Genomic DNA, 22314 nt, shown 5'->3' with positions numbered 1-22314 from the left:
CCATTTGATCCAGCAATCCCACTACTGGGTATCTACCGGGAGGAAAAGAAGTCATTATACAAAAAAAAGATCATTGCACATGCATGTTTACAGCAGCACAATTCACAATTGCAAAAACATGGAACCAGCCCAAATGCCCATCAATAAACAAATGGATAAAGAAATGGGGTATGTATACACCGGGGAATACTATTACTCATCCACAAAAAGGAACAAACTAATGGCATTCACAGCAACGTGGATGTAATTGGAGACCATTATTCTAAGTGAAGTAAGTCAGGAATGGAAAACCACACATTGTGTGTTCTCACTTATAAGTGGGAGGTAAGCTATGAGAACACAAAGGCATAAGAATGATACAGTGGATTTTGGGGACTCAAGGGAAAGAGTGGGAGGGGGTGAGGGATAAAATACTACACATTGGGTACAGTGTACACTGCTTGGACGAGGTGCATCAAAATGTCACAAATCACCACTAAAGAACTTATTCCTATAATGAAGCACCACCTGTTTCTCAAAAACCTACTGAAATAAATAATTAAAAACATTCAAAATGGCAACAGTGTAAAATCATGTACTGTAAGGAAACTTAACAGGTAAATATTTGAATTCAAATTAACAAATTGGAGAGCCTCCTTTGTATACAACTTTGTCAGTGGGACATAATTTTGATCACTGCAAATAATTTTAATTTTCAAACTAGGTATTTTTATGGATCACTAAATACACACATATGTGTATTTTAATGTTACAAACTAGAAAGTATCACACACACACACACACACACACACACGACGTTTTCAAATTCACAAATGGAGAACATGTAATTTTAAATCCCAACCCTACAATCACTTAAAAGTTTATATAAAATTCAGAGTTTAATTTCTTCAATAAAGTTCAGCTTTTCTTTCTTTTTAAGATTGTATCCTTCCTATCATACCATTCCATCCAGAAAAAAAATAATTAAAAAAAGTAAATGTGAGCAAGGAGAACATCTGTTTTCTCATGCCTCCTGCTGAACTCTGTAAAAAAATCTACAAATTTGTTTTTACGAAAACTTAAAGCAAATCATTTCCACTTTGGAAAACTAATATTTGCCTATTTAATTCTTACCTGGATAAAACTATGCATTTCTGAAATCAGTTTTGACATCTGGTTCTTTTTTCTAAGTCGAAAGCAGTAAAGTTGGAGCTTATCTCCTTCTTCACAGGGGATATTGTGACATTGTCCTGTCCCCACTACATCCATTTTTCCTCTGTCATCCTGAACTTCATAGATTGTGGTCTTTTGATTTACTGTTTTCTGTAACAGAAAATTAATATTCTGTTCCTGAGAATGTAATTAATAACAACCACATATGGGCTAAAGTCCCTTGTAAGAGAGTTAAACAAGATGCAGGACAGCAACTCCTAGTACAGATATGCATATATCTTAGGCCAGATCTTTGCAGAGAGCACTCCCTCAATATCCTTTTTTTTTTTTTTTTTTTTTTAAGTCTTTCCTATCTGAGGTATTTCTATGAGAGTTCTAGAACAATGAGTTTTCTTCCAAATTTCTACTGCTTTTACCTCCAGGGCAGCTATGCTTCCCATAGTACCTTGATACCGAGGAAGCTGAAATCTCTGATAGCCTTTTTAGGTCTCTGGCCCTATCCAAAAAGAATGGATATCTGCTACAACTATTTATTCAGTGAATGATGAGAAATCTGTAAGAAAAAGCAAGCTTTTAGTAACTCTCTAATTACTTTTTCTACCTTCTGCATTTACTGAGTCTCTTTCAATATTTGTACCCCCTCCTGAAACCAAGTCCTTGAGCTCAAACATTCCAGCTTTTTGCTATTACTCATCATTCTCGAATTGGGTTTATAAGAATCATCTTTTTAAGAGTGTGTACATAGCCAGGGCGCAGTGGCTCATGCCTGTAATCCCAGCACTTTGGGAGGCCGAGGCAGGCAGATCACAGGGTCAGGAGACCGAGACCATCCTGGCTAACATGGTGAAACCTCATCTCTACTAAAAATATAAAAAATTAGCCAGGCATAGTGGCACACGTCTATAGTCCCAGCTACTCGGGAGGCTGAGGCAGGAGAATCGCTTGAATCCAGGAGGCAAAGGTTGCAGTGAGCCGAGATCGCGCCACTGTACTACAACCTGGGCGACAGAGCGAGACTCCGTCTCAAAAAACAAACAAACAAACAGAATGTGTACAGAAAGTAATGCAGGTTAAATGGCTTGTTCTAGGAAACACATATAATGGATAGTGAATGTTGATCAGATAAGAAATTGCTTGAATCAATAGCAGAGGATAGATGCTTTTTTGGGGGGTTGAATGTCTCATACTAACTAGTTTCATGAATTTGGACTGGAACATTTCAGGAAAAGCACTCTGTGCTCTATTTTTTTGGTTACTTATATATAAATGACAAATTTAGATTGCCTGATTTTCCAAGTATCATCCAAATTCGTATTTCCCAATTGTTCCATTTCTTTATGATGAATTAGTTTCATTTGGTCAGAACATTGTCCTACCTACTTTCTGCATTTGTTTTCCAGTCATGAGTTTTCCAGTCAATTTATTTCTTATTCTGACTGTCACAACCAGAACTCAAGCCTCAGAGGACAATACTTCATTCAAAATAAAAACAATGTGATTTTTATGACAGTAGAGGTAACAACCAAAGGGATAAACTTAGTATTACATGTGTATGGATGTAGACCTCACACTGTCCTTGATCACAGCATAGATAATAACAACTGATAAAGTCTTAAGGTTTCTCAGTGAACATTACTCTAAAGACTAAAGTTTAATGTTCTGGGATGGAGAACTTGGGAAAGAAACATTAACAGGTCCGCTAATCCCAGTCTTATCTTCAGAGAAGGCTTTATTCACCTGCCATTAGTCTTCAGAGTCCTGGATTCTAACATCCAGTTTATAGGCAAAGCTTCATCTCACACATCAAGACTTTTAATTTCAGATGTTGGTGGAAAAATGAAACAAAAAAATTTTGAGGACTTACCTTATGTAGCATAAATATCCCATATACAATATTTCCTGAAGCTTGTTTGTGAAGAATATCAGTCTTCAGAGTTTCCTTTGCTCTGTTGATGATTTTATTTGGAACCTCAAACATTTGGTTAGGACCAGCTTCAGATACAGAAGATTCTTCGTTGACCTCTAGGAGACTATCATATTCCAAATAATCTGATATGACGATGATTTTCTTTCCATTGAATTTCTCCTTCAAGTTGGTGTTTAAAACCTTCACATGGAAGAACTGTGTCGGTGTAGCCACTGTAGCATGAAACATTATTTTTTTCTCCATTTCTGGGGTCTCGTATTCAAATGGCTTCGTTGTACTCAGTACCTTCACTATCACTGGGCCCTTTTGGAGAATATTTCTTCTGGGAGTTACCGGACATTTGGCCACTGTTTTCGGGTTCTGTGTATGATAGCACAGGAGAACAAAGAAAAATGTCTAATTGAGAAATACAGAACTGCTATTCAGTGAACTCAGCATAACATAGGGCCCCAAAACTTGCACGGATGTTTAGAGCTGGAGTCAGGATAGACAGGGATTGCTAGCCAGGGCAGAAGATACCTTAAACTGGTATAATAGCAAGAGGAAGTAATAGAGGAGACCATATAGTGAAAAGACGACCTTTCTCTAAACAGAATCATCCTTAAGAAATAAAGCATAAGAGCAACATAAGACCAGTGGATACTGAAAGCCAGTGTCATGAAGTAACTTAAAATAAATTTTAGGGCCAGGCACGGTGGCTCACACCTATAATCCCAGCACTTCGGAAGGCCAAGGCGGGTGGATCACCTGAGTTCAGGAGTTCGAGACCAGCCTGGCCAAAATGGTGAAACCCTGGCTCTACTAAAAGTACAAAAATTAGCCAGGTGTGGTGGCAGGCGCTTGTAATCCCAGCAACCCGGGAGGTGGAGGCTGCAGTGAGCTGAGATCGTGCCACAGCACTTCAGCCTGGGTGACAGAGCGAGACTCTGTCTCAACAACAACAACAGTAAATAGATAAATAATAAATTTTAGAATGAAATAATTTCTTACACTATTTCTCTTACCAGCTTAAAGTGCCAGAGCCTAAAAATAGACAAAGCTAAATGACAATTAAAATGAAAAATGGTGCCCACCACAAACTACAGACATGAAGAGTGTTCAGTTATCACCAGTGTAGACAGGGCAATTTTAAGAGCACATCTCGTAGTGTTTCTACCCAAGATTCAGTTAGCTTACAGCGGGTAAGAACACATGTGCGATAAACCCCTCAGAATGCCATCCTCTCAGTAGGCTCAGACTGGAGACACTTTGCAGTGTCATTCCCACTACCATAGCCTTTCTCAGTGTCAGGGCTCTAGCAGGTAGCATGCTCACAGAAACCTGGGGCTTAGAGTGGGTTTTCTTTAACGTATTTTCTCTTTAACATCTCAGTCTCCTTGAATGGCAATAGAACATTTTTAGTGCAAGTGGGTTGTTTAATCTATAAGAAAAAGTGCTGAAGGTATGGATAACCTCATTCACAAACTAGCAGGTGCTGGAGAGGTCTGACATGGAATACAGTAGACAGCGAGCCCACAGCTGACAGTTCTGTACTCCACAGCTCTCTATCCCTTCCCCAAACAACACAGAACAGAAAACTTCCTGCAGTCAAAGATAATGTCAAGCTCATCAAGTATCCCTGTGGAAGCAAAAGATCAAAATGTAGTGATTTCTCAATACGTACATTTGATTAACTAGCAAATTATCAATGCAATTTTTAAGTAACAGATGAAATCAGTCCTTTACTTTGGGTTGAAAAAAACAAAGCAAAACGGGACCAGGAAGAGTGTACCTCAGCTGAGGAAGTGTTGGGTGGAGCTGATGATGAGGTCTTGGGAGGTGGGGAATGGCCCACGGCTGCGGACAAGCTGGCTCCTGCAGGACGGGGAGGCTGAGTCTGCTCCTCGGACGTCTTACTCCCTTTCGTTCCAGCCTTATCTTTGGTTGTTTTTTTTCTTTTCTGCAAGTGGTTTGATTTTTCTGTTATTCGTTTTCAGTGGCAGTTGAAGTAGAGCACATTTTCGTTATTGGATAGTACTTTTATTATTCCTAAGAAGGTGTTTCTTAGAAACTTGAGAGCTTGCTGCCCATCTCTGGTCAGTTGTAAGAGGTGGGCATAGATGGTTTTATTAAATGAAGAAAGAGGAGAATGCTATACACATTATTTCTCTAATTATTTCTGTTATGGGATGTGCTGACTTGGGATTAGAAAAGCTAGGTTTTTATACACATGGACGAAGTATTTACTTACCTGACTGTCATGTTGACACTCCACTCTACAAGAATCAAGGTATCACATTTATGTTATATATATTTACATTATGTTCATTCATGTGTTTGGCTCATTGCTTTGATCATCAAAAAGATGTTAGGTTATCATACAATTTGGTAAATCTGAAACTTGATGGGAAGCATGGAAGAAATAACTGCCTGCTGGAAAAGTTGAGTGGAAGAGCCGTAGCAGAGCTTCCTCTGTGGGACTGGAAGCCTGCTCCTCTCCCTGAAGCTTACCTGAGCTCCAGGAGTTGCCTCTGCTCCTTCAGTGTTGACAGTGCCGCTTGTGGAGGGTGCAGGTGAAGCAGGATCGACTTCCTTCTTCCTCTTTCTTGATGGGGCTAGTTGTTTTACTGGAATAGATTCAATTTTATTCACAACCAATGCAGAAAAAAAGAAGACATATAAACAATCTCCGAGAGCTGAAGCAGTTTCAATACAATCTGCTCTCAGTTCCTGCTTGAGGGTTCAGCTGTGCTTCAGTCTACCTCTACTGCATTAGCCCAGCCTGGCCTCAAGAAGGCCAGCAGTCACAAGATAGGCACAGGCACTGACTCATGCTCCTCAGCACTTTCCTCACTCCTCCCCTGTGCACTGAGCACATGCTTCCTGTTCTCTGAACTCCATGTGCTTCAGTCAACCCTTTCACAGTGTAGTTCTCCTATCATTTCCTTTTAAAAACAAATGTTTTCATGACACAGACAGATAGGTCACATTCCCCAGGTAAACTATTTAAATTATAGAAACCAGTCAAAGGTTTCCATGAGGTAGGATATACTGATTTTGAACTTAGACTTTTTTAAATCCTTTTTTTTTAACTTGATATAACAAGAGGGGAGATCACACTTCTGAGAGGAAGGCTCACATTTAAGTACTGCATTTTTTTAAATTATAAAGGGTTAAATAGTCTCAATAGAACAGATACATTAATTGACTAAATGTACATATTTTGAATTTAAACAACAATTTTTATGATTTTATTATTATATGAGCTTTCTAATGTACTGGAAGTCTCAGTCCCCCTTCAACTCCCTCTCACTTTTGTTCTTTCACTGATCCCAAATAGACACTCTGAAATCCATCAATCCACAACAGTAATGGAATGCCCTAAGTTGTCAACTTGTTGGCCTCTGAAGTACCCACATTGTCTCAGCAGTTGAGTCACAAAGTGGGGAAAACACATCTCAAGTATGGCCGAGGTGGGGGTCTAATCAAGGTTAGGGAGGGTTTGGGGATGGTTGCAGGGAGTGGGTGTTCCCTCTTCCCAATTACCTTTTAACTTTTCTTTTCTAAGAGTTTCGGCCAGGTCTTCAAGTGTTGGTATATCTTTGAAAATTTGTATTAGTTTGCCCAAACCAGCATCACTTCGGAACTTTTCTTCCATCAAGTCGGCAATCTGAATTTTGTCATACTCTTCTCTCATTTTTACATTAAGTTTTAAATCATTGCTCAGTAAAGACTTAACCATTCTAAAATGATAATCATTGATGACCTCTAATCCTTTCAGTAGAACAATGTTCTTGTATTTTTTTTCCATCTTTACAGATATAAGTGAGCCTACAAGAGAAAATGGTATACAGTGTTACACGTGTATAAGACAATTTAAAAGATGATGTATGCCTATGTGAGTCAGTGGCCCATATGAAAGAGTTGTTCATGAATATGTGTGATAAAGAGGGACTTAATGACCAAATGTGTTACTGTAGAAATTGAGTGAAGAACTGCTGTGTTAGGAATGTCTAAGAAATTCTTCCCTTTGAATGAGAATAGTTGAGTTGGGTCCAGTTGTTAGAGGGAGGTCTGAGAACAAACAATTGTCTCAGTGTTTAGTGTGTGAGCTCTGCAGTGTCAAAGCCCTTGGTTCCTCTTCTTATCCCTTACTAGGGCTGGAGCCTATTCCCCAGATCCCGCCTGTTGTTTCTTAAATCTTCCCACACCCAGTATGACTGGAGTGGCCTAGGTGTAAATGGGCTGCAGCCTCCCACCTTACATGAATAACCTTCTGCTACAGCGCTACAGTTTCATGCTGGGGCACCGACACTATTCTCCTTGACGCTTCCCTAGTTGGCTGTCATTAGCATCCTCCCTTCTTTGGTGCTAGACCATGGCTTCTGTTCTCTGTACCCATAAAACCATCACTTTGCTGAAAATCCACATGCTTTCTAGTGCAGCATCACAGTATTTATTCACTGAAATTATTTTATTGGTTGTTTTATTTTTCTTATTTCAGACTTGATTTGTGTAATTATTTCTTTTTGCACAACCAGTTTTCTCTCGATAAGCCACATTTATATTCCACTGAAATCCTTCAATATTTCTCCTTTTTCTTTCCAAAAATTCCTTATTTCCTATACTGTCTCAGAAAGTGCTAAATAAGCTGCATCTTTTTTGCTCCTAGTACTTTTGTATTCCTGGTATGCTTCACAAAGATGCCGGACACCTTGCATCTTCATGCCTCATGACTTTTCTAGTTCCTTCTTATTGCCTGGAAAGCCATTCCCACATTTCTTTCTTTGACTACTTCCCATACAACCTTAAGACTCAACTGAGGCTTTGTCTCCTGGTAGATTTTTCAGAGTCCCCTTATGGACAGAGTGTCACTCCTCTTGACCTCTTAACACCTGTACACTTCCATGATGACAGTGCAAGATATGGATTCCAAAAATTTTTAATTAATGAATTTTTTTAAGTTTGGGAATGATGTCTTTGTGTATCTTTTGTATAACCAAGATATTTAAATTTCAGGGGCTATTAATTGGGCCAGGCGTGGTGGCTCACACCTGTAATCCCAGCATGCTGGAAGGCCGAGGCGGTCGGATTACGAGGTCCAGAGATCAAGAGCATCCTGGCTAACATCGTGAGACCTCATTTCCACTGAAAATACAAAAAATTAGCCAGGTGTGGTGGCACACGCCTGCAGTCCCAGCTACTCAGGAGGCTGAGGCAGGAGAATCGCTTGAACCCAAGAGATGGAGGTTGCAGTGAGCGGAGATTGTACCACAGCACTCCAGCCTGGGTGACAGAGCGAGATTCCATCAAAAAAAAAATTGCTTTGTTCTTATGAGAACAGGAGGATCCTTGGATTGAAAAGGTCCAGAGAATGAAGGCAAAATCTATACAAAAACACATTATAGTCAAACTGAAGAATATAATAAACAAAACCACTCTGTAAGCCTTCAGATGAGGCAGAGATCGCCTACAAAGATTCAAGAATCAAATTGAAAGTGAATCGCTACATCAAAACTGTCTGAAGCAGGACAATGGAATCGTTTTTATATAATACTGGTCCAAAGTTCCATATCAATTGCAAAACCAAAAAAAAAAAAAAAATTTCAGTGGAAAGTTTTGACTTATTTTGTGAGTGTGCTAGAAACAATAAGTTCCTCTTCAAACTCTCCTGTTCTTTCTTGTTCTGTAAACAACCCTTCCCTCTTTGCCGCACCCCAGACATGCCTTCCCGCCTAATTGTTAAGGGACGGTCTCTTCCTTCCTGCCTAATCAGCCCTGTACAATTTAAAGCAGTAGCCAATCTGGTCAGCTTAGACTGTGTGTTGTGACTGACGCAGGCAGCATCCTTCTGTAGAAGCAAATATGCTTTGCTGAGAAATTTCCTGTTTAAGTGCTGGTTTTTCTTTGTGGCACCGAGCACATGTTTCTAAACAAGTGTGACAGCACGATTTATTTGCAAAATAAAACCAGATTTGGGATGACAGTAGGCTATGTATAATCTTTATTTCACTTAAATGTGAACGTTCACATGTTTTGTTTTGCAATATTAGTGTTTTTGATTTTGGAGTAATTATTTATATCCCAGTGGAGTTTCCAGTAAGACAATATCTAGAATATATACACTAAATAGCCTTTCTGAAGCCTCCAGATTCTTAATTTCAAAATATATCTAGCTCCACTGCACAGAAGAGGTGCTTTCATCTTGTCTTAAGGGAAAATAGAATTTTACATTTAGAGTTTTAATTTAGGCACAATGATATTTAAATAGAAGAGTCTCAAAAATTATTTTGTGATACTCAGGGCCGCAATCTTTTTGCAAGACAAAGACTCATGCCACAAGAAAACATCTATTGAAAATAATATTTAATAAGAAAACAATGAATAAAATTAAACATGCTGCCAGCCAAAAGATAAAAAGAGTGAAAAATAAACTTTATTAGGTGCTCCTAATGCCTTAAAAAGAAAGCACTGATCAAAAAGAAGAGAAACAGAAATTACAACAGCATGGTAAAGGGAGGGAAGAAAAAGAACATGATAATACACTAAAGCAATTGTCTTAGATAGTGAGATGATATAAATTTGTCATAAATTGAAGAAAAGATAGCAGATTGTTAATTACCAGCATATACCTAAAAGGTCTGACCTGTTAATTGACAACTTTCATCAAATTTGATTTAAGAAATCTACATACATGTTCTTAACAAAAAGTGAAAAAAATTGTTAAAAATTATCTTGCAAAGAATAACTAAAGAAAGCCAATTTATCTATGTTTGTGTAACTTTAAATATACCTTAAGCCCAAAAGTAACTTCAGATACCACATAATGATAAAAGGTTCAATTCCTGGGAAATTATAACAGTTTTAGTTACGAATTTATCTAATTTATCTAATGATATTATTTCTTATTTTATAGTGCTTCGTGGTACTATAATTAGTATATATTTCTCTTCATATACACACATGCACAGACATCACTACACGCACATATATTTATATGTATGTAACTGCTTGTATACATGATTATATATACATATATTTGTGTGTGAATGTATACTATATGTACACATATATATGTGATTGTGAGAGCACTACAAGGAAGAAAAACAGTTTTTTTTTTTGAGATAGAGTCTTGCTCACTCGCCCAGGCTGGAGTGTAGTGGCACAATCTCGGCTCACTGCAACCTCTGCCTCCCGGTTCAAGCGATTCTACTGCCTCAGTCTCCTGAGTAGCTGGGATTACAGGCACGCACGACCATACCCCGCTAATTTTTGTACTTTTAATAGAGATGGGGTTTCGCCAGGCTGGCCAGGCTGGTCTGGAACCTCTGACACCTCAAGTGATCAGCTTGCCTTGGTCTCCCAAAGTACTGGGATTACAGGCGTGAACCTCTGTGCCTGGCCGAAAAAGCAAACTTTATAATAGGAGATTTCAGTTTATGTTTCAATTACTAAACGAACAAGGTAAAAAAATCTGTAATGATATAATAAATTTGAACAACGCAATTAATAAGCTTAACATTTATCTAATAAAATTCTGAAATCAACATTTAAAAATCTCACATTCCATTTAAGCACACATGAAATATTGTACCAGGCTATAGAAAACATCTTTTAAAAATTTGAAAAGTAAGCAATAGTAACCTTTTCCTAATTGACTTCCCCTCCACTCCCCTATACCCTGCCACAAGGAAAAAAAAAATTATTAACTTTCAGGAGGGCAGAGAGTAATTCCAAAATGACTGAAATTCTGCCCCTAGCACCCGCTGTAGAATGGAGCTAAAGTAAAAGATCAACATGTTTATGAAAATATTAAGACACCATGTACCATGAATAACTGTGTTTGTGAAACTTAAAAAAAATTTCTACTCTATGTGTACATTTGTTCTCATGTTTTGTAAAATTGAGATGATGTCATATAATACACCTCTATGTTCAGATGTGTTTTTTTACTTAATATTCTTTCATGATACTTTTTTCACATCACTATCTTGAGAACCCACCGCAGCTACCAAGTTTCCAATGCTTCTTGCAGCCAAAAAACCAAAGCCCTCTTCTAAGTACCAACTTACGCCAATACACACTCAGAGAATTAGTTTTAAAATCTGCAGTGGTCAAAATGCATTTTCTCTTGTTCAGTCCTCAGTTGTGGTGGAACAAAAGAATCCTGTTATCTTCCTAAGTAAATGAAGGATTCATATCAAGCAACTCGGCAACTTTTCTGAATACCCAGCCCTACTCCCATCATCCCATGACGCTGAATAACGAACACTGATTGTCCCCTTGTGATTTTGGGGACTTCAAGGAAGGAACAAGATCACATTTACAAAATCAGCAACAGTACTCACCTCACTGGAAATTTTTTCAACACTAGTCCAGATCTTGAGATCTTCAGCAATGGAGAAAACAACGCTTATTTTGTGCGAGGGAGGAGATAAATCAGTAAAGTTCCCAGAAACGGAACCGCAGGATGTTGTAATCTTCAGAAAGGCCAAGAAAATGAAGTATGCGCAAAGATAACAAGGAAAAAAGGCCTTGATTGAGTCAGTTAGCTGACTAGTGCTGGCTTGCTCCTATTCTGCTATTTTCCCAGAGAGAATGGAATAGGAGCAATGTGGAGACTCCTCCCACCAGTGTTTTTAGCTTTCGTTTCTGTTAGTCAGAGAAAATGAACAGTTTCCTGCTGGCAAGGGCTAGAGGGTGTGGTGAGGGGAAGTGGGGGTTGAGAAATTACTTTAATGGGTACAGTGATCATTTTTCAGGTGATGTGTACACTAAAATCTCCGACTTCCCCAATATGCCATATGTCCATGTAAGGAAATTACACTTGTACCTCATAAATGTATATAAACACAAATAAATAAGGTTTTTTTCACAAAATTAAATAGCTAAAAGGAATTCCAACATTAGAACTTCCTTACCCAGCAGACTTACATGTAGGTCATTAGAGACCTATATTCCCTTAAATGATGCTCAAATATAAGAGAAGGAAGGTGGCTTCTTCTCCCTCCTTTCCTGTGCACAGAGTGGCAGTGGCAGGAGGAGATCTTGGTAGGAGCATCTATTGCTACCAATACTTTACTGCATCTCCTGGATGGGGAAACATCTGCTATGAAATCGCTATTTGTTTAAATACTACCTGAATTATTCATCCAATTGTTAATAACTGACAAACCTGGGGATTTCCAGATCAGAAAGTCATTAAGAACATGTAAACCCTTCCTCAAGTTTATATGAAGGAGTTTAACACTAGCTGTCCTCTTGACTATGACTAGGTTACTTTACTTCAATGATTAGATTCATGATTGCTCATGTTTTCTGCATTATTCATGGATAAACACAAGTGGATAGTGGGCTCACAATATGACAGCATCGACGCCTTGAAAATCCCGGAAAATGCACTGAACTTCTGGCAGCATGAGGAGCCTGTTTGATCCTTTGCTCAGCAGTGCATTTTTCTCTGTTAAGGACAATGGATGCCCTTCAGAGTGCTGTAACCCCAGGATGTTAACTAAATGGCGTCAACTAGCAGATGATGTGGTGTTAACCCAGCAGCAGATCTGCAAGCAGGATGTGGTCATGAGTGGAAAAGGGGCCCCATTGACAGTTAATATGTACTATTCAAGGCCGTCTACAGAGCAAAAGAAAGCTGATTGTTTTAATCCAAACTAGGGCCATGAAGTGGATAGCTGAATTCTGGATTTGAAACCACACGAATAACTTTATCAAAGAAGGAATAAGTCAAGAAAAAGCAAAGAGGATCTGGAATGACAGCCATAAACACCTCTGGGTGTTCATGGTGATCTTTTACTGGCTTTAGGTTGCTCTTTATGTGGATACATTGAGTTGGCCTTAAGGCAGTAGGTAGAGAAGAATATTAGGGCGGTCATTGGGAACCCCATTCCAGAGGTCAAAGGGTAGAGGACCCTTGGAAGTTATGACCATTCAAAACATTTTCTGCCTTTTACTTGTAATCATTTTATATGCAGTAATGTCCTCAATTGGGACTCCAGCATACAACACACAAATTGCTGTCACCAATAAAGGCAATTCAGGACAATGCTTCATAATTCATATGGCAAAGATGAAATTTTCATAGATGAAGAAAGAAATGCTTAAAAATGTGCATTTTCCCCCGCTCTGTGGCAGTGGCCAACAATGGTAATTTGTGCTATCATACAGAAAAGTCATTAGTAAAATATACAAAAATTTTTGATAAAGCGAAAAATATACAAAAATTTCTGATAAAGTGAAAAATATGTGAATATATATGTATAAATTATGTAGCTACATTATTAAAGTGAGTAAATTTATATTAATCAGGCATTATTTTGAATAAAATCTCTCAATTGTGTACCTATTTTTTAACAATTGAGAGTTCAATTTCCCTCTTTATGACAAAAAGCAGCTTACTATTTTACCTTTCTGGCCTCATTTTCCATACTGTTCCATATATACCAAAGTTTTAGTTGTGCAGAAACATTTATGTCACTTCACACTTTGGAGTGTTTGTAGGTGACATTTCTCCTGTCAGCATTGCAAATGTCTTTACCTTGCTAAGAACAATAAGACCTATTGCATATTGTTTTTTCATGATGCAATAGACTGTGGTACATGCATTGTTCACTTGTTTTTCAAATCAACCCTATGCAGCAAAGTTTCCCCTTTTTAGAGAAGACTACTATCTTAGTTGACTTGGGTCTTCTGGATGCTGAGGGTTCCAAGATCAAGGATGGTCAATTTGGTTTCTAGTATGAGCCGGCTTCCTGGCTCGCAGATGGCCATATTTATGCAGGGTCCTCACCTCGTGGTGAGAGAGAGAGCACCCTCTGATGCTTCTTCTTATAAGGGTACTAATCACATTATGAGGACCCTACCTTCATAAACTACCCCCCAAAGGCCTTGCTTTCAAATATTATCACATTGGGAGGTTATGGTTTCATCATAGAATTTGGGTAACATAATCCAGTGTGTAGCAATAATTGAAGCTATTTTCCAAAAACTAAGCGACTAGTGTTGGAGCCAGATTCAAACCAGATCCATCTTATTCCAAAGCCCATGCACTTGACTGCTAAGCAAAATTTCTTCCTTGATTTACTAATTTCTACACACATTTTATTCTTTAGCAAAACACCCATATCCTTTTAAGCTTATGTGAATGTCATTTTCTTCATTATCTCTTTACAGATTCTTCACTTAACAATATTAGCACAAGGGCATTGTTTGGGTTCTCATGCTTCCTGCTAGGGCTGGACACTTGCGGTTAAAACACAGGAATCTGATTTTCCCAAAGCCTAAACTCAATTATTTTCTTTTTTTGGAATACTAGCATTTGTCTCTCCAACTCTTACATGAATGAAACCATGAATTTCAGATATTGGCTTTGATGTTTTGTCCATTGATTCTCAGTTGAAATTAGAAGTCAAAGTTTATCTCTTTCATCATACTTGGTTTTGTGCTGTTTCCTTTTCCCCACTACATCCATTTTTTTTTTTCTGTATTATCTTGTATGTCCCAGATTGTGTTCTACTTAACATATGTAATTTGTGATTAAAATTAAAGTATATTATTATATGATAGGGCTAAAGGCCAATTCAATTCTATAGACAAACTGAGATAAGTGTTGGAAATGCAAAATAATACACAATTATGGACATACAAGATGGGAGAAGTTTATGGTGCAAATACCTATCGCCTTGGTTCTTTTTTCTTTTTCTTTTTTTTTTGGTACTTGCACCAATGGTGAATGTAGTTAAATAGTTAGGTGGCTGTTGGGAAAATGCCCTGCTGGACTAAGAACCACCCTATATAAGCACAAGGCAAGCTGAGACCAAAGAAGAGGCAGACCACTCCACGCTGATTGGTAGTCAAAGATCTAGTCAGGAGAAACTTACATAGGAGGCAGTCTTAAGTGGGAGTAAGAGAAGGCAGATCTCCTCCTCCGCAGTGCACGTGTGAGTAGTCTTTCATACAATGAGAAAAAAAAGAGGAAGGAAAAGCCAGTAGGGGGCTGAGGGGTGGGGATAGCTATATTGATAGTGCCTTAAGCCATCTGGTTGCTCTCTTAATCTATTTACTTCCTGCTTAAAGGGATTGTTTGAGTTTCCTTCAATCTGTTCCACATTGCTAAGGAGGGGGAGGATGTTCCTGGAAGCAGCAGCTATCTTGGCGCCAGTATGCATTTTCCAGTGGGACTGCAGCCTCCTATAACTCAATTTGAGGTCAGTTCCCAGAACGCATTTTCACAACAATGCCATTCCTTCCTCTCCAATCTGAATGCTTCTCTCAGCCAGTCCTTACTTGAAATTTTGTAGTTTCTGTATTGCAGTTTTGTATTTTACTTTTCCTGTTGCCCAAAACCAATGCCATAAACTCCAGACAACTCTGTTGGCTGAAAGGGCTTCTGTAGTTCTAGGGTCGATCTCTTTACTTTGGAATGGAATAAAAAAGAGACTTAGTGTTGAGGTGGGAGAGGAGAGTGAATACATATGGAAACCTTGGGAGTGATGTAAACCAGTCATGATATACTGTACACAGCCAGAGTTGGCATCAGTCATCTCATGTGTATTGCATGTCACATGGAGAAAATATGAATGAAAAGTTTCTGTCTCATGAAAACTGTTCTCTGACCCTCCCTGTAATGGACACGCATACTTTCCCACTGTCTTGGTCTGTATAGTGCTGCTGTAATGGAATACTATAGACTGGGCAATTTATACAGAACAGGAATGTATTTCTCACAGTTCTTGAGGTGGAAGTCCAAGCTCAAGGCCTCAGTAACTGGTGAGGCCTTCTTGCTGTGTCCTCAAATGACAAATGGGGTGAATTCACCCCCACAAGCCCCTGTTAAGAGTAGCATTAATCCGTTTATGTGAGTGAAACTCTCATGATCTAAATACCTCCCATTTGGCCCCATCTCCCAACACTGTCGCATTGGGTCCTAAGTTTCAACATTATTTTTGAAGGGAGTAAAAACATTGATAGTTTCTACTTCTCCGGCTTTATCTCTGCTATCTTCATTCTTTATTTGCTTATTTTATCTAAAACTATTCTCCAGAAAGCATTGTTTGAGGATCTTTACTAGATTGATAATTTCTTTGCTCTGTTTGATTTCAGGACTTCACTTTTGGCTGTCAAAATTTCCCTTGATATAATTTAGCGCTAAAATTGAAGATGAGATTCTCTACTGTTGTCAATAATGAACTCCTAAACATCTGGTTTTGGGAATTTTTCTTTTCTTTTCTTTTCTTTTTTTTTTTTTTTTTTTTTGTTGAGACAGAGTCTCGCTCTGTCTCCCGGGCTGGAGTGCAGTGGCCCGATCTCGGCTCACTGCAAGCTCCGCCTCCCGGGTTTACGCCATTCTCCTGCCTCAGCCTCCCGAGTAGCTGGGACTACAGGCGCCCGCCATCTCGCCCGGCTAATTTTTTGTATTTTTTAGTAGAGACGGGGTTTCACCGTGTTAGCCAGGATGGTCTCGATCTCCTGACCTCGTGATCCACCCGTCGCGGCCTCCCAAAGTTCTGGGATTACAGGCTTGAGCCACCGCGCCTGGCGGGAATTTTTTTTTTTTCTTTTGAGATGGAGTCTTGCTCTGTTGCCCAGGCTGGAGTGCAATGGCACGATCTTGACTTACTGCAAACTCTGCCTCCCGGGTGCAAGTGATTCTCCTGTTTCAGCCTCCTAAGTAGCCAGAATTACAGGCATGCACCACCAAGCCTGGCTAATTTCTGTATTTTCAGTAGAGACAAGGTTTCACTATGTTGGCCAGGCTGGTCTCAAACTCCTGACATCAAGTGATCCACCCACCTCCGCCTCCCAAAGTGCTGGGATTAGAGGCATGAGCCAGGGCGCCCTGCTGGTTTTGGGAATTCTTACCCCAAATTACTAAAATATACAATTTACTCAGATTTGCTTAGCAATAAGGGCACAATTAATTGAAATTTTGATTTCTTAACTTTTTTTTTTTTTCTTTTGGAGATAAAGTCGTGCCATGTTGCCCAGGCTGATCTCGAACTCCTGAGCTCAATCTGTGTACCTCAGCCTCCCAAAGTGCTGGGATTACAGGCGTGAGCCACCACATCCATCCTCAATATTTTTGCTCAAATTTGGGTGTTAATATATTAAGAAGAGAGAAATAAAATTTACAAGTAATGGAGAAGTGGTGTTTGAATTTTATTTCCTTTCACGTTTTAGATTAAGGATTGACAATCTTTGGTTGAAGGATTGCTGTTCACACAAATAAGTGTTTCTATATGTTTGAATGTTTAAGGTATCAAGTCATGAGTGTCAGAAACGCAAAATAATACAGTATTGGCCAGGTGCAGTAGCTCATGCCTGTAATCCCAGTACTTTGGGAGGCCGAGGCGGGCCGATCACAAGGTCAGGAGATTCAGACCATCCTGGCTAATACGATAAAACCCCGTCTCTACTAAAAATACAAAAAATTAGCTGGGCGTGGCAGGCGCCTGTAGTACCTGCTACTCGGGAAGCTGAGGCACAAGAATGGTGTGAACCGGGGAGGCAGAGCTTGCAGTGAGCCGAGCTCGTGCCACTGTACTCCAGCCTGGATGACAGAGTGAGACTATGTCTCAAAAATAAAAATAATATACAGAATTATGGACATACAAGATGGGAGAAGTTAATGGTGCAAATACCTATCGCCTTGGTCTTTTTGTTCCCTAACTCAGTAACAGGTGGCTAACTGCTCCTTAGGCTGATAGAGCCAAAACGTGATTCCAGCCTAAGAATCACAAAAGAGCAAAACAGAGAAGGGAACAGAGATCGAGCTCCTTTAGAAATTTGGAATATGGCAAGTTATTTCTTCTTAGCTTTATGGCAGTAATTTAAGTATTATGTGATTTTGTAATTGCAGAATATTATGACATAGCCAGAATAAAAGTACAGTTATTGTCTAAATAGATATTGGATTCACCAGTTAAATTGCCGTGAAAAAAATAACTAATAGCAGAAACATTAAAATAAACCAGGCATTTTTCTATCAGCTTAGTCTGAAAGTTCACACAAATTCAATTACTTGCGGTTTCCTTGCAATTCACCATGTTTTACTTCCCTTGTAGAATCTAGAGTAACTTGCACATAGGAAGTTGGATTACTCCCACCAGAGACGGAAGTTTCTAAATTTTCCATGTTTATTATATATATGTTATATATTTGGCATAATGCCTTGGATTTTTAAAGACCTTCTTAACCTTGCTCTCTTTTGAAATTATTCTACAAGTAGATAGATGTGGTTTGATTATAATTCTGCTTTTTATCTATGCTATTTCTGGCTTTAACATCCCTCTTCAAGAATGTGCAGTGAGGACACTTGCTCTATGCGTTCTCAGGCAACTCTGGCTCTTGAGTAATCAAGCCATATGGATGAATGGAGCCTGGGAATTAGAGATTCCCAGGGCTGAAGTCTTAGATGGGATGCCTAGAGAGTTGATTCAACATATGTTATTTAACAAATGTTTATTGAGAACCTACTATGTGCAAGATACTACTCTAGGCGGTAGGAGTACAGCAATAAACAGCACACAAATCCTTGACCACAAGGTACTTCTATTTCAGCAGGCTGGCTATTAAACAATAAACAAATAGCAATAGCATTTATACTATAATGTCATATATAATACAATGCTTATACATTACAAGCAGATAAGTACTATGAAGAAATATAAAAGGTATGAGGTAATAGACAGTAATGGTATCATGTTCTATTGTGCAGCATGTGTTCATTGAAGGTTGAGCTTAGAAAAAAACAATTAAGCAGAAATCTGAATAGAGTGAAGGAGCAAGCTGTGCCAATATTCTAGGTGAAAAGAAATAAATGATTTGACAAAGAAAAGAATTGCTAATGCTTCAATTATAAGACTACTATATATCTGAGGGTTGGTGTTTTGGAAGCAAATAACACTAGTTTTATTTTTCTTTCCTTTTTAAATTTTTTAAACAGGGAATCATTCCATGCTCTCTGTATGATAAGCAGGCAGTTGGCATAAGAAAAAGCAGAGCTCCTGGATTCAGAAGACTTGAATTCAGTAATTTGTACTGTCTTTTACTAGCTGTTTGGTTTCAGGTAACTCATGCCACCTAATTTAAAATGTAGTAATTGGGAGATTGTAATAAATGCTAACTGTTTGGTATCAGGCATACCATGCTGTGTATTTACAACCCAGAGATAGGAATTATCATCCCCATTCAGAGATAATTATATGCTCCCTCAAGGTTTTCTTTTCCCTGTGTCTTCCAGACCCTGTGTGAAAGCACTTTGTACACAGTAAGGTGCTATCCAGCGTCAGCTATTATGCATGGTACAGGGACGTGCTTCTCAACTACAGTGTGTACACCCCTGGGTCATGAAGTCACCAAATCAATTGTCTGCATTTTCTTTGGGTATACATTTTACCGTATAGCAAATACTTTAAAATATGTTTTAAGTAAACGGATATCATGGAGTAAAATGTAAATTTTATATTTATGTGATAAAAGCTGTCTCAATTTTCTTATATATAAATTGTTATTGATATGTGAATATTAGCACATAATAGGGTTATAGGAAGGTTGCATTCTTATAGATAGGTAAGTAGGAAACATGCTGAGTTGACTGTGTTTAGCATATAATAGATGCTCAGGAAATGCAAATTTCCTTCTTTACTTTCACTGGTAAGACTGGGACGTTCAGGTGGTTTAATCATTTTAAGTATTTGAAATGTGTTCCTTATTTTGAAAATGTTCCTTATAATACTTTCAATTTTCGCTTATACATTCTACATGTATAAGTGGAGTTTCTCTAGTTATCACCTGCCTATAGGAAAAATAATACGTTCATATTAAAAGTAATAACTCAGAATTTATTAACATTGTCTATCAATGGGAGCCTCCCATAAAAGTCACAGTTGGTTATCTTTAGTTCATAAACATCCTTTCTTGTTCTTGGCTGAAGTCCTCTACCATACAGGTTGCTACTTTTAAAGTAAAATTACTAAATACTGGTAATTTTGAGCACTTATTCGTATGTGTGTTGGGCATTTGAGTAATGTGGTTATTCATATCCATTGTCCATTTTTCACATGTGCTGTACAAATAAGACAATATGTAGTTCTACACGCAATCTGAATTACATACATTGCCTATGTTTTCTTTCAGGATTTGGAAGTATTTGTTATGTTTATTTTTTCTCTTTTATAAAGAAATTTAGAGTTTACGTGCAGTCAAATTTAATGAACTTTTCCTTCCTGACTTGTACCTTTTGTGCTTAAGGCACCGTCCCTTACCTCAACATAGTGAGATTATCTTGTTTTCTTCTAATGGGTTACTAGTCACATTAGGTCTTCAATGTGCTGCATACTTTAAATAACCAGATCTATGTGACTCGGAGGAAAACTGACTCATCAACCAGGGGATGGCACTGAGCCATTCATGAGGGATCCACCCCCATGAGCCAAGCACTTCCCGTCAAGCCCCACCTCCAACACTGGGAATCACATTTCAGCATGAGATTTGGAGAAAATAAATATTCAAACCATATAAATATGACTCCAAAAATGTGATCCATGAAAGAAGAAATTGAAAAATTGAGCTTTATCTACTGTATACATGTCAAAAAATTTAAATTGTACCCCTGAAATATATGCATTGTGTTGTATGTCAGTTACACCTGAATAACTCTGTTTTAAAAATATCAGGAAAATGGATCCCATTTTCTAAGAATTCTGGAGGTGTTGTGTGCCCTCTGAAGATGTCTTTCCCAGGAAGAAGGACTATCTTGCTTAAAAAGATCTTTCTTATATTTCACCAAAATCTCTTTCAGTATACTGTAAACATCTTATTTTCCCTTTAAAAAATAGTAACAGCTCAAATTGCTTTATTTTGAACGTTGAATCACTTTTGGTGGTATAATCTTACATAGTTTGGATTCCTTATAAGCTGATTCTAAAGTCATGAGATGGAGAGTAAACATTAAGGAGACACCCTAGCTAACCCTCCTGGATAACATCACTGATGAGGAACTGGATAACTGTAAGTTCTTTCTTCCAGATGAGTTTAATATTGCCACAGGCAAACTACACACTGGAAACAGAGCACAAGTAGCCAACTTGATGATTTAAAGTGCTGGCGTGGTGTCTGCAGTGAGGAAGACCGTATTTTTCAGAAGTTGAATTATATGCTTGTGGCAAAATGTCTTCCGGAAGAGGAGGAAACGGGTATATGTGGGAGTCCCGCATCTGCCCGGTCCCTTTCTCAGTTAAGACTTGGCCTTTCCTTTCATGGCATTTCTGGGAATTATTGATGAGGGAAACGGGATGGCACTAAGCTATTCATGAGGGATCCACCCCGTTATCCAGACACCTCCCATCAGGCCCCACCTCCAACACCAGGGATTGCATTTCAGCATGAAAGTTCCCCAGGGAACGCTGCTGGAATTTGTTTGCTAACGTAGTACACTAGCCTTGTTCGTTACCCTCTCTTACTGAAAAATCACTCCTAGGAAGTGTTTGTTACAAATTCCACAAATCCATCCCAGCCTTTGTTTGCATCTCTTGTTCCAGCCCTTAGGGCTGCCACTTCCATTAGTCATCTTTTCTCTTCTCCAGTTCAATTGCAGTGAACATGAGCCTGGAATTTCAATCTTAACTTCTCAAAACCTCCTTTACACGATTTTCCAAAGATTTGAAGAGAAAGGAAAGAAATCATAGCACTGGAAAAAAATAAACTGGGATACTAGGTCATTTTGTTCTCCCATACAGCCTGTCCATTCTTCTCCCTGTCCCCTGCCTGCTGTGGTCCCAGACCATCCTTTCTTCTTCAAGGGAGTCTTGTATTCGTACATCCCCTCTTTCAAATTCAAATATTATTTATTCTTCTATTTCCTTCCACTAATGACAACATAAGCTACCCGCACACAAAACCTGTTTTTATATCATTGGACAAATCATTGAATGTCTCCATCTTATCTGCATTTTGCTTACATTTCTGATTTTTTGCTCTATGTGCAATTAATATATCCTTTATTTATGTCTGTATGATTAAAATTGACCAACAAAGGAGCATCTCACACAAGGATCCCCCAAAATGAGAGCCTCCAAATGTAACAATTTAGAGATTTTTAAGTTCAACTCTAACAGCAAAACCTATGACATCTTTTGCTGTGTGTGTGTGTGTGTGTGTGTGTGTGTGTGTGTGTGTGGGCGTGCGTGCGCGCGAGCACACAGGCACGCAACATGGATAACATGGTTTCTACGTTCACATGA

At 38.6% G+C, this 22314-nt stretch overlaps 2 protein-coding genes across 3 annotated transcripts in view; one reads left to right on the top strand and one right to left on the bottom strand.

The window, feature by feature from the left end:
* Nucleotides 1–11724, bottom strand: part of IFI16 (interferon gamma inducible protein 16) — a 54960-nt gene extending 43236 nt beyond the window's left edge. Inside the window, exons 1-6 of one of the 2 annotated variants that reach the window (XM_023214176.3) lie at nt 11407–11724; nt 6605–6889; nt 5570–5685; nt 4851–5018; nt 3017–3439; nt 1114–1302 (exon numbers count right to left, since the gene is read on the bottom strand). In XM_023214176.3, the coding sequence (XP_023069944.2) occupies nt 1114–1302; nt 3017–3439; nt 4851–5018; nt 5570–5685; nt 6605–6869 (1161 nt within the window). In that variant the 5' untranslated portion in view covers nt 6870–6889; nt 11407–11724. The remainder of the gene's footprint in view (nt 1–1113; nt 1303–3016; nt 3440–4850; nt 5019–5569; nt 5686–6604; nt 6890–11406) is intronic. The other variant, XM_023214174.2, reaches the window with a different exon arrangement.
* Nucleotides 11725–12475: 751 nt separating this feature from the next.
* PYDC5 (pyrin domain containing 5) lies at nt 12476–21353 on the top strand. The gene is given in 3 exon segments (XM_023214364.3): nt 12476–12664; nt 21040–21141; nt 21144–21353. Coding segments are annotated over 3 exon segments (501 nt in total).
* The last annotated feature ends 961 nt before the right edge of the window (nt 21354–22314 follow it).

Source organism: Piliocolobus tephrosceles, chromosome 1 (genome assembly GCF_002776525.5).
Source record: "Piliocolobus tephrosceles isolate RC106 chromosome 1, ASM277652v3, whole genome shotgun sequence".
Taxonomy (NCBI): domain Eukaryota; kingdom Metazoa; phylum Chordata; class Mammalia; order Primates; family Cercopithecidae; genus Piliocolobus; species Piliocolobus tephrosceles.
Note: the sequence above shows the minus strand (reverse complement) of the source record. Positions and strands in the feature narration are given on the sequence as shown.